The sequence below is a fragment of the Ammospiza caudacuta genome, chromosome 2 (genome assembly GCF_027887145.1).
Source record: "Ammospiza caudacuta isolate bAmmCau1 chromosome 2, bAmmCau1.pri, whole genome shotgun sequence".
Taxonomy (NCBI): Eukaryota; Metazoa; Chordata; class Aves; order Passeriformes; family Passerellidae; genus Ammospiza; species Ammospiza caudacuta.
Genome location: NC_080594.1, coordinates 15,103,968 through 15,117,128, shown reverse-complemented (window position 1 = coordinate 15,117,128; position 13,161 = coordinate 15,103,968). Strand labels below are relative to the sequence as shown.

The 13,161-nt window shown below is 42.3% G+C and overlaps 1 protein-coding gene across 3 annotated transcripts in view; it reads left to right on the top strand.

Annotated features, from left to right (window-relative positions):
* The window catches only part of APP (amyloid beta precursor protein), a 194,270-nt gene that overhangs the window by 135,957 nt on the left and 45,152 nt on the right, over nucleotides 1-13,161 (top strand). For all 3 annotated transcript variants that reach the window (XM_058800412.1, XM_058800410.1, XM_058800411.1), the window contains 2 exons: nucleotides 6,757-6,831; nucleotides 7,011-7,169. In XM_058800412.1, the coding sequence (XP_058656395.1) occupies nucleotides 6,757-6,831; nucleotides 7,011-7,169 (234 nt within the window). The remainder of the gene's footprint in view (nucleotides 1-6,756; nucleotides 6,832-7,010; nucleotides 7,170-13,161) is intronic.

Sequence of the window (13,161 nt, the reverse complement as noted above, 5' to 3'; positions counted from 1 at the left end):
TTTTGCTCTTGTATAAAGATGCTCACACAAGCAGAGACCAAGATTCTGTCAGTGCTTATGTCACATCATAGTTCACAGCTCATGAATGACTTTTAGTAGGGAAGTTTGACTCTGTGATGCACCTCTTGTTCAGACTCTTTCAGTCTCTTGTGCTCTAAAGTGTCCATCTCTTTAGACTACAGATCCTGAAGGTTTCTGCACCACACCTGTGGCAACAAGGCTTATAAATGTTCATATTTTATAGTAAGGAGAATTATATTAATACAAATTTTAAGCCTTTCCCAAGAATTAATAATGCAGCCTCAATAGCAGGAAAACTGCATTCCCATGCAAACAGGGGTGGCCAATCACTGATGCATGTGTAACCTTTAAATGTTTGCTGTTCTCCAAAAGATAACAGGGAAAGGTTGTGTTAACTGATTCCAAGATGTCATGGTTCTTGTTTCTTGTTTTGGAACCATTCCCCTTTTTCTCTTTCTCTTTTCATTTTGTTAATGGCTCTACAGCTCCCTTACTTAATTAGTTGCTGCTAAATAGCCTGATGAACCAGATACCAAACCTTACTCAAGAGAGCAGTATATTTATACACTTCTCTCCTAAGACATCCTGTGACGTCCTCATGTCTTAAATTTGCTCTTCCTTTGGCTGTCTACGATATTTTTGGAATTGTAGCATGTAGAATACTTATGGTAGGAACTTAATGACACCTTGTGTCCTAGAATAGTTTTGCTTCTTGGAAGTTTATTTCCAAAGCAAACATCTAAAAATACTGCAGTTCTCAACCAGCCTGAACAGGTCTGGTGTTCGTTCAAGGTTTTTGGGAGTTTTTTTTGATCATTGAATGCTAGTTGCCCTAACATCCTGGATACATCTTCAGATGATTTTTAGTCCCAGTGACACTGTAAAATCACAGAATGGTTTGACTTGGAGGGACCTTAAAGATCATTTAGTTCCGCCACCCTGCCATGGGCAGGGGCATCTTGCAATACATCAGGTTGCTTAAAATCCCATCTAGCCTGCCCTTGAACATTTCCAGGGATGGAGCATCCACAGCTTCTCTGGGTAACCTGTGCCAGGGCCTCACCACCCTCACAGTAAAGAATTTCTTTCTAATATTGAATTGAAACTTACTTTCTTTCAGTTTAAAACCATTTCTCCATATCACTACATGATTTGAGAAGTCCCCTCTCCTGCCTTCATGAAGGCTCCCTTTAGACAAGGGAGGGCTGTAAGGTCTCCCTGAAGGTCTCCAGACTCAAGAACCCCAGATCTCTCACCCTGGCCTCAGAGGAGGTGCTCCAATCCTTTATCATCTTTATGGTCCTCTTCTAGACCTGCTCAAGCAGATTGATGTGCATCTTGTGTTGGGCCCCAGAGCTGGATGCAGCACTGCAGGTGGGGTCTCATCCCCAGAGTAGAGAGGGGGACAGAATGCTGAACCTGATGTCCATGGTGTTTTGGATACAGGATACACTGAACTTCCTGGGCTCTGAGCACACATGGCTAGCTCATAGTTGGTTTGTCATCCACAAGGACACTCAAGTTCTTTTCCCAGGGCTTCTCTCAGTCCACTCTCAGCCTCTACTGATTTTGGGATTGCCCCAGTGCAGGAGCCCACACATAGTCCTGTTGAACTTGAACCTGTGGTTTACCAAGCCTGCCTCTCACCCTGTCCAGGTCCCTCTGGATGACATCCCTGCCCTGTAGAGTATCAATCACACCACTGACCTTGGTGTCACCTAACTGAGATTGCTCTCATTCCTGCTGTCCATGTCCTCAACAAAGATGTTAAATAATACCAGTTCATGTATTCCTTAGATTCCACCATCTCTACTGCAGTGTGTGGGAAGCCTGTTTCCTTCCTTAAAACTGTCCAGTTAATAGGATTACCCCCCTCAGTTGTAGTGAGGAATCTTTGGAGAAGTTTAATGATATTACCAGAAAAAAGGTCAAGACTTAAGTGTGGAAAAACAGCCCTTGACAAAGACAGGACCCCCTTTTGGCACAACTGTGACCATTCTTACGAAGTCAACCTTCAGGCAAGTACCTCTGCTGGCCTGATTGTGCTAACCCAAATGCCTGCCATAAATTCTTCTCTTGCAGATATGCTTTTGTGCCCTAGTGTAAAAAATGGGAGTGAATGAATTCTGCTGCTTCAATGCATAATTAAATTTTTGTACTTAGCATCTCTTAATAATGAATGACATTTCCATACCGCCTCTTTCCCTCTTACTGTCCCTTGAAGCCCAATTTCAAAAAGCATCTGCCAGGCTCTAAGGCCTGAGTTTTGAAGAAGTTTGACTTTGAAATGGCTTGCTGCCTATATCTCAAACAGAAGCTGTTATTTTCCCTGTACAAAGCCTCCAACCCTTGAAGAGCCTTAAATCTGTACATTTTTCATAGGTCTGTGCTATCAACAGAGGAGAATAGGTTTGTAAGTGCAGAGGCCAAGTTCAGCTTTCTTTTGCACCTGTGTAACTGGAGAATTTTTTCTCCTCCTTGCTCTTTGGGGCCCTCTATAGCACTGTGGCTTATTTCTCACTCACAAATCCCTGAAGTGATGACCTTTGGTGGGAGCAGCAGTTCCTTGTGGGTGGTAGCATGGCCCATGGATAGCTGTACTTTCAGTTGGTTAGCACACACACACAGATGCTCTCAAGTATTGAAGTCTTCTCAGTTACAAAAATCCATCACTCAGGTCACAGCAGTCTTTACAGGAATATTGGTTCTGCACACAGTCGTGTAATTCTGTTTTTTTCCAAAACCTTCCAGTTTTGTGGCACCAGAGCTGAACTCTGAGGAACTAATTTACATTCCTCCCAACTAGCTGTATAGGCTGTCAGTTTATCACGCTGCCTTCCATGCCTTAAAAGATTTAATGAAATAAAATGGACAGACACAGACCTAGTGTAGCCAAAGGTCCTCTTAATCACATTATCCACAGTGCTTATTTTTGCCATGAGGATTAGTTTGAGGGGTAAAGATGGCAAGGCAACTGTTTTTCTGAAAATCCATAGCTGCTCTTTCAGAGTAGAAAAATTAGGCAAATATCAGAGATGTGATTTTAAGACAGAAAGGAAGAAGATGAAGAAGAAAATCATGAAGTTGCTAATCTAGGCCAATATTCAAGCTTGAGCACATCATTGTAGTTAATGACTTGGCTTAATGCCATAATTTCTGGGCCTTCTGTAAGTTCACATCCTGCTGCTATCCTCTCTAATCACAGAGGAGCAAAGAGAACTAACTCTGTGAATAAAGCAGAAAGAACCCTGAATATTCATTCAAATATTCCCCAGAATGGGATTAAACCCAGAAGTGGTTATATGTTGATACCAAAAATTGGATGTATTTTATTTGAAAGAGGTGGAAAGGAAAGGAAAAGGAAAAGAAAAAGAAAAGAAGGGGACAGGGAGAGTGACAGAAATGAAGTAGAAGCATATCACCCTCCATGGGTCCCAATGATATCATTGGTCCCCTCTATCTGATCTTCTTGGATGTGATGGTCCCCTGCTGAAAAGCATAGAATCCCATGGATTAATACACATTTGGGCAGTGGGGAACACACAGGTACCTCCCTGAGGGGGGCCAGTTTGACACTGTCCCTTGCAAGACTGTGGATCTGTTGCATCATGTAGGATCGCGTGCAGTGCTCTGGTGCAGGGTCTTGGGACTCCTTTGGGGGTTGTCATGATCTGGCATAACACAGAAAACCAAAGCAAACTAAGCTTCTGTGAATAAAATGGATCAGACCCAAGACAGTTTTAAATATACCCAAAAAATGTGATTAAAACCAAACAAGGTTAGATGTTGTTGCCAGAAAAACTTGATATATTTTATTTAATAGTAAAAGAGGCAAAGAGAAAGACAAAAGAAAGAACTAGAAGAACAGTTGTGCATGGGGAGTGGGGAACTGGGAGAGAGTGACAGGGGTTAGGTAGAAACATATCACCCTTCTGAAGGTCCCAATGACATCTCATTCTTCTCCTCCATCACATCTTTTTGGTGGTGAGGGTCCCCCACCCTGGCGGTGACAAAAAGTATAGAATCCCATGGATTAATATACATTTGGGCCAGGTAGGAACGTCCAGGTGCCTGCCCTGAGGGTGCTAGCTTTGACACTGTCCCTTGCAACACTGTGGACCTGTTGCATCATGTTGCAGTGCTGTGATGCAGGCTCTGGGGACCCTTTTGGGGTGCCATTGATGGGCCATGACGCCCCCTCAGCTGTCCTTCACATGGATGTGGCTTTTCCTGGAGTGAAGGGACCCCAGGCTCCTCTGCCCAGTGGAGGATGGGCATTCACTGCCTCTCACCAGAGACTTTTTCTACATACACCCAAACCCCTTCTCCTCCCCGCTTTGGTGGAGGTCTGTGCAAGCCTGGCAGCAGATGAGCCTGGGGCTGTGGCCGCACCCCTGAAGGTGCTGGGCTGGGCCCTCACTGGATGCTCTTCCAGATGCTTTGAACAACAGTGTCACTTTTCTTATCTCTGTTCCTTAGGAGGTTTAACTCACAGTTCAGGGTTTCAGTCAGGAGGCCCATTCAGGATGGTCTTCTGTGCTGCTTTTGTTATGTGCTCTTGCTATAATAGACAAAAGCATAAAATCTCAGTCTCTGACACATCCTGCCATCAGTGGCATCTCAGGTCTCTGGAAAGATGCTGCCTATGTGCATGAATTATTTTCTCAGCCCCCCCAGTCATATGGCCTCAGCACAATTAAGAGCTGAATGCTTAATGCACACTGAATACACAGCAGCACTCTGAGAATTAACATGTTTTTTTCCAGAACACATCACTGTGCTCTAAATTGTGATGTCAGTTATTGTCATCTAGTTCTGTTTTGTCAGAGAATCTGTGAAATCTCCTGTGCCAAAGTATTGCAATAGTAGCAGGTGAGGGGTGACCTATAACTTCAGTGCTCTGCCCATCATGTTCCCTGCCCATCATGTTCCCATGTTCCATGCTACAGCTACTTGTAAATTTTGTTTTCCTGCTGCCTTAGAGCTTGGTTTCAATTTAAACATCAATGGGTATTGTCTGATGAGAAGATAATATAACCTGAAGAGGCAGTTGGAGTACAGTTCTTGGGACTTAAATTTCAGCTTAGTTTTCAGTAAAAGAGAGGGGTGAGATAAAGACCCGTGATTCTAACTATTTAGTTTCCGGTTTCTGCTTTTAACTGCTACCTAACCATGCCCCTGGTGAAGCCAAAAAGCAGGCAAAACAATTTCTCAGATTTCACCAAAAAAAATTTAAAGTTTATAGCACCCCATTAGCTTCCCAAAAGATAAGTCTCCATTCTTTTGGGCTGTTCTTGAGGCCTGAATCTCTTACAGATAAATCATTTTGCTGACCATGAGATGATCTGGTTTTACCATAACTGATATATTGCTGTCTTGAGATACACTCTAGGGTTTGGGGTTAAAAGGAAGATTAAAACTGGCAACAAAATCCCATACAGTGAGTTGTTTTGGAGTGCAGATTTCAGCCTGCTGGGCATGGGTAATCCTACAACCCTGTATAGAACTGAGAGGTATTACATTTTAAGGCCTGGGACTTGCAGAAGTCTCCTTTGAGCTCAGGTCTCTGTGGGTTGTTCTTTTTAAAGGCACAGGTTCGGCCAGGTACCCTTAGGCACCACCAGCACTTTCCAGTCTGCTAATCAAAGAGCCTGATTAGCAGTGTCTGGTGTGTGTGGAAAAGCTGGGAAGCCTGAGATAGGAGGTGAGTGCTGGAGGCTCAATTTGCAAACATGAGACACAGCAGGTGTTACTTCTTAAGCCTTTGCTATTGGTCTTGGTAAAATTTCAGTTGTCCATGTGGACCCTGAGCTTTTTTCAAAATTATCTAGACAATTTTTATTAAATGGTGTGAAAGTGTGTGTTTTATTGAGAAGGAAAGGAAATGCACATTGTGAGTAATTGCTTATAGGTTTCTTATGCTAATCCTGCACATAAATAGTCACATATTTGTGTGCACTTCATTCAGTGGGAACAATTGTTCCTATATAAAATGTATTTACTGAGGAGATTGCTGTCTAGGTGTGAAATGAGTGATGCCTACAGAGGACAGAAGGGTTTCAGATCTCATGGACAACAAGTTAACCCACTCCCTGACTATTGAAATACTACTGAAAGAGGAGGCTTCATACATGCTGAAAGAAATGACACTGAAAGATCTCCTACATTATTTTTCTGACAGTGTTGTACTTTAGATACATATTCGGTTCTTGGAAGTGTTTCTACAGCCTCTGTTTCTGGACAAATAGCTGGACTAGCACAAATTATGTGTAATTTTTGATCTGCCCTACTCAGGCCAATGATGCAGTCTGAATAAATTAAAAGTTTCACGGTGTCAATAAAGGTGGCATGATTCAATTGGAATGAGTTCAAGGTGTGAAATTTACACCCTTGGACAAAAAGAGTGGAATCAGTTTTCTTTCTGGCTGAGGTGAAAAAGGTTGGTGTGTTTACCATGGAGATCTCCACTTCCCTTCCTTGAGGGCTGGTTAATGTGTTCCTTCACAGGGAGCTGTGATAGCTTGACACAGTGTTCAGACACACAAGTGCTGTCTTTTTTTAATTTAATAACAGGGTCCTACCTTCATAAAATGTTGTAACTGCCTTTTTATTTAGGGATAAAAGGAGGAGAGGAATGTAAAAATACGACTCTTGGAGCTGCAGTGCTTGGCTGCTGCTAAGCTATGGGACAAGGGAGGAAAATAGCAAAGTCACACTTTTTATATTCTTCATTAGGTCATGAGGGAGTGGGAAGAGGCAGAACGCCAAGCAAAGAGCTTGCCAAAGGCCGACAAGAAAGCTGTCATCCAGGTAAAGGAAAATCCAACCACAACCTTACCATCTGGAGCCCCAGTTAAGATACAGGGGGTGCTGGGTGTGATGAAATTTAATAATCTACTTTATGGAGATTTCATGTTATTCTCTGCCCTTTTTTTCCCCATCTATGCTGATGTCTTCTCTGTTTCTGTTGGGACTGATGTTTTTTTCAGCATTTCCAGGAGAAAGTGGAATCACTGGAGCAGGAAGCAGCAAATGAAAGACAGCAGCTTGTGGAGACTCACATGGCACGGGTGGAAGCCATGCTGAACGACCGCCGGCGCATTGCTCTGGAGAACTACATCACAGCCCTGCAGACTGTCCCACCCAGGGTGAGTGGGACACCACAGGCTCTGCCAGCTGTGTCTAAACCACTGCAGTTGTCCTGGGGGGAATGTAGATGTGCCCAGGGGCAGTCCAGCTCTGGAGCCTGGAGCTCACTGTGCAAGGGCTGTGACAGCAGTCACACGGTTTGCCTAAGTGCATACACAAGCTCCCCATCTGAATACCTGTTGATGGATAGATGCATAGTAAAGACACTTCAGCAAATAACCTGGAAGTGATTTGGTTGTCAGAAATTGTAGCAGTTCACAGATCCTGCAGTAGGATGGTGTCCCTCCAAGTGATGCACATTAGGATACTTCACCATGACAACAAGGAGCATAAAGATAGGATGGTTGTGAGTTTTTGTTTTGTTTGTTGAACTGTTGAAGTGTTTGGTGAAGGGTCTTGTGAGGATTGTTGGATGGCATGAAGTTAGCACACTAGCAATTCGAAGTTGCCTGCTTTTGATGGGTGTAAACATGTACATTCTGAATGCAGATTGAGTGGAATTTAATGACTTTATATCTCTGATACTTGTTTCAGTACCACAACAGCTGGTCAGTGACCTCCAGAGGAAGAGAATTTGCAAAAAGACTGGGGGAAAGCAGTTTTATGTATCTCTGGCCTCTTGAACACTTTCTGGATGGAAAAAACATTGTTACACTGTGAATCTTTTAGTGAATTTGACCTTAAAGGGAGTTATACCAATATGACTAACATGATTACATTACATATTTTCAGTAACTTTCCTTCTGAGGAGAAACCTGTTTATTTGGAAAAGTGATCATTCTCTTAGTTCTTTATCATTGTTATCATAATTGAACTTTTGTTCTCCATCCTGTGGTACAAAACTCTCATGCTTTTATCATGTCCACCAAGTAAAAATTAAATTAAAAAAATTAAAATATTTCACTTAGGTAAAAGTGTTGAGGGGTAACTTCAGGATAGTTGTGTGAAGAGTTTCCATGTATTTTGCAGTAGTAATTTGTGGAAAATGAACCTAGTTGATGTTAAATTGGTAGAGGATGTTACTTGGTCTGAGTGTGAGTTGCATGTTATAACCTTTTACCACAGTGAGAGTAGTGAAAGGCTTGAACTCATTAGGAGATGGATTAGTGAGTTATAAGCTAGGATGTGGCTTCTTTTAAGTAGCTGGAGTCTGGCTCAGAGCTGAGGTAAGTGCATGGACTGGCTGCAGGTCGTGTTTGCCTTCTTGCACCGTGGGTTTGGGTCGTTCACCAAAGGTAGGCTTCCACATTTGGCTTTGGAGCCAAGCTTTCCTGCTCTGAAGTTCAGCCTTGTACCAATGTAATCCTGTCCGAAAAATCCTCCAGTAAAATTATTTGATTTCAAGCTCTGTGTGTGTCAGGCTGGAAGCTTGGTTCTTCAGGTATCTGTGGTTGTTGAAGGGTATGATGGGGACCACACATAACAGCAGAAAGGTCTCTACAGCTGACAAAATGTGGAATGCAGAGGACACAAAGTGAACTTCAGCTGCAAGGGGAAAAAATGTTAAGTGACTCTGGGACCAGAAAAAACTTGCATTTTGTGCTTGTGTAGCTTGTAGTCATCTCCCAGGACATTTAAATTACTGATACATTTCCTGTGTCAGGGGGAGAGAACCAGGCCTGAAAGGTGACATTAGTCCAGTAAAAATAAGTTTTGAAGGTACTGTTTGAAAGACAGAAGTGCATCCTATATTGAGTATATGTCCTATAGATGTCCTACAAAAGCTAATAATTCTGAAAGGAGCAGGCAGCAAGCATGGTGGTAACATTAGCTGAAAGTGCTACCAGACAGGGACTGATCTTAAAAATAACAGGGGTGAACAGTTTAAATAATAATGTCCTTAAATTAAGTCCTTGTTCATTCTTGTAGATGGTCTTGTCCTTGCCTCAGCATTTCTTGGTTGTGTGCTCTGTAGCTGATGACAGTTGAGGTGTTGAACTGCTGATCAGGTGCATGCCAAAGCACTTGAAAACACTGACCTTGAATTCAGCAGGATGATTGTCTAGTTGTATTGAAAGAGAGGAGGAGGTTTTGAAGGAACTTAGGAATAAAAAGAGGATGTATCATCTTTGGAAGGAGGGTCGGGTATCCCAGGAAATATTTAAGGGGGTTCCTGTGGTGTTGCTCGCAGGGGTGCCAGGACGAGGGAAGAGATGAGAATCTTGACTTTATGTTTCAGAAGGCTGATTTATTATTTTAGGGTATATATTATATTAAAAGAAAATGATATATTAAAACTATACTAAAAGAACAGAAGAAAGGATTTCATCAGAAGGCTTGTAAGGATTAGAAAGGAATGGAAAAGAATGATAATAAAATCTTGTGGCTGACCAGAGAGTCCGAGACAGCTGGACTGTGATTGGCCATTAATTAAAAAACAACCACATCAGACCAATCAAAGATGCACCTGTTGCATTCCACAGCAGCAGATAACCATTGTTTATGTTTCATTTCTGAGGCCTCTCAGGTTCTCAGGAGAAAAAAATCCTAGCAAAAGGATTTTTCATAAAATATGTCCACGACAGGTTCCTAGGGCATTTTTTCAGGCCACAAAGGGCCTTAAGAGAAGAGGACTCAATAGTGACTTCTGATTTTGTGTCAGTAATTGGTGTTGAGAGTCCTTCCCTTGGATCATCATCACCCACTGGCCAATTGGCTTTGGTTTTATGTTCCTTGCTTCTTGTGTTAGCAGCAACAGCCATTGCTTGAGGCTCACTGCCTGGTTTAGCTATGGGCTTAGGTTTACTGTCTGGTTTAGCTACAGCCTGAGTAGCTGGGGTGTTAGGTGCAGTCTGAGTGACTGGGGCAGCTGCTGATTTGTCTCCCTGGCCCCTGCCTCTATCTGCTACCCTACAGTATCTAGCAGTGTGTGATAAGCATAGGCCAGTGCCCAGCTTACTGCAGTGATCCTTTTCTCCTTAGAGTCATCATGGCACTTCTCTTTCAAGTATTTCCCCACCTCAGCTGGGTTCTGAATTTTTTCACATGGCAAGTGCCAGGCTATATGGTCAAAAAATTCCTTCAGGTTTTGGCCCATATCCTCCCATTTCCTGCACCACTCAGGATTTTCCACACCTGGGTCTATTTCTGGGTCAGGGGTCTCATCCACTCCTTTGGGCATCTCAGCCCTCATTCTAGACAAACTGCAGACCATATAAAGAAAGCTTACCAGATTAAGTACCAGGATAGTGGTATCTTTAACATTCAGGGGAAACTGAACATTCTCAAAAACTGACTTTAGAGATTCAAAGGAGAAGAAGGAAAGGAAAGGCTGAAAAGCCTTATTCCCTGTTCCTTCTCTAACAAGCTGGGTGCAATTACTAATAAATCCCCAAAACTACTAGGAACTGGAAGTAGGACACAGGGTAGGGTGAAGAAACCATAAACCATATATATCTAGAACAGAGTCCAGTACCTTTGAAAACTCCCTATAAATCATTATCACCAAGCCCAGAACAATAGCTATTGTAATCCATGCCCCTCTTCTGCAAAAACTACATCTTAGGGACAATACCGGAGCTATCTCTGGATAAGACAATAAGCCTCGGGACCAGAAAGGTACAAAAACCTCAAAAATGCCTAGAAACCAGAAACACATGAAGGCCTCCACCCAGAGAGACATTGTGAATTCAAGCAACATGGCTACTGACTACTTTATCCCAATTCAGAATAAGTAGAACCAAAATGCAATCAGTACAGAGTTTTTTCCACTTTATCAAGCCACGTGTTGGGCACTAAAATTTGTATTTGTCCTGGTTTAGGACAAATTTGGGAGAAAACCTCCAAAGGGGTTCCTCTAGAAAGCAGATTCAAGCAGCCCCTCCCCAACTGGTTCAGGAAAATATTTCCCTGGAGAAAAGTAGAATAAATTTGTTTATTCAACAGGCAAAGCGTTCACTCACACAAAAAATGGACAATACTAAACAATAAAAACTATTGCTGCTCCAAAAGAGGTTATAAACTCAGGCAGTCCCTTTGTGGGCTGTGGCTCAGCTCACTCAGTCTCTGATCAGTCCCTCTGGTGCTGGAAATGCTGCAGCCCAGGCCCAGCCCAGTGGGCCACAGGTGTGAGCTGCTGGTGCTCTGCTGGTGTTCAATCCAGAGCAGGTTTAAACAGGTCCAAGAAGAAGAAAAAAACCCAATCCAGGGAACTCCTCTGCCTCAGCTAGCTAAAAACTAACCAAAAGCAAAGGAAAGCTCTGTCCCACTGTCTGTCCGCAGACACCACAGTCCAGGAGCAGGAATGTGTAGGAGTGAGTGCAGGTACTGAAAACAAACTGTGCATCTCTTCCCTCCCCTTGTCTCTTCACTCTCAGAACCAGTCTTAAAGGTGCAAAACTTATTTCTGAGCTAAACAGATGAATGGGGATGAATTGTAATTCAGCATCATAAAGTCACTCCAGGACAGGCATGTAGAAAAAAAAAAATTAGACCAAGGCACAGTTAGAACTTAATTTGGCAACTTTGTGAAAGATAATAAAAGATGTTTTTACAGATATATTAACAGCAAAAGAAAGGGTAAGAACATCCTCAATTCTCCATTGCCTGCTTCAAGTTACATGGTTTGCTATTGGTATATTTACTATAAAAATAGATTCTATATATTTTAAGTGATGGAGTCTCTTTCTCTAAAGTTGTGAGGAAGAATTTGGATTTAAATGTTAAAAAGAAATAGAGATTTTTATGGAAGTGCTGCATGCAGTTAGGAGGGTTAAAAAGTCCATGAATCCTTTGTGAATAGCTCCTGTATCAGATCCAAAACTAACTGCAGGTTTTTTTCATGTGTTACATGGATGATTGCCCAGTACAGTGTCAGAGGTGTGCCTCTGAGTACCACTCAGGGCAGCAAGGGAGAGAGGGAGCACACAGAGATGAAATTGGATAGTTTCAAGGCATACAAGAAAATAAAATTAAGCAAAACCAAATATTTATACTCAGAAGCATGTAATGCAGGCTCCCTGGAAACTCAAAATTTGATCCTCATTCTTGATTCCTGATGCAGCTTAGCTGTGCTGCTGTCCTTTGCTCTTCTTTGAAAATGGGGTGCAGCTGTTCAGTATGCAGTGTCAAAATAGTATATTGTTTCATCAACTTTGGTGGGCTTACTACAGGAAAGGAGGATTAGTGGCAGCTGGAAGCAATATGCCTCTAGTTTTTAAAACTTCTGAAAATTTTCCCCTTAATTTTGTACATTAAATAGGTGAATTCAAATCCATCATTCTCTGTGAGCAGATTGATTCTTTAATTTGCTTCTATTCCCTCTTTCATGTGCATGTCAAATTTTTGTGGATTTCCGTATTCCTTTCTAATCTTTGATGGTAAGAGAGGCACATTATCTGTGGGAAGGTGGTGGTGGTGGGTGACAAAGACAAGCAGAAAAGAAAATTGATGAAATAAAGGGTTTCAGATGAGGGAAACATACAGGAAAACTTTGAAAGGTAATTAATTAACCTCTTTACTTTGCACATAAATTAAAGTGAGCATATAATCCTTAAAATCAGTTTTAAATGCTTCTTCTCTAATTCAGCACTATTTTACTGAAATAGAAATTCTTGCTTAGAAGAGCAGGATCATTAACATCAACCCTGTAATGTAGATTAATCCATCTGATTTTTTTCCATGTTTTCTTTTCTTCAGAACTTACTCTGGTACCTGTTATTCTTGGGAGCAGTGCCTGTTCACAGAGAGAGTGCAGGGCAGTTTGAAACTAGTGTGGTTTGGCTGTTTGGGCAGGAAAGAGGAATGTGCAGGGGGGCCCATGCTCAGTGTCTCAGAGTTTGGGGAGCTCAAAGCATTTCCTGAGTGGAAGGAGGTTGCTGTGGAAATATGCAGCTGGAGGCAGGCCAAAGTGTTGCTGCTGAATTGGTGATAAAAATCCTCCTGTGCAGCAGGAAACAGCAGTCCGGCTCTAATACTCCACCCTTCAGCTCTGCTTCTCCAAACCTATTAATTTCCAGCCGTGGAATTCTTCACATATACTTAATTCTGTAG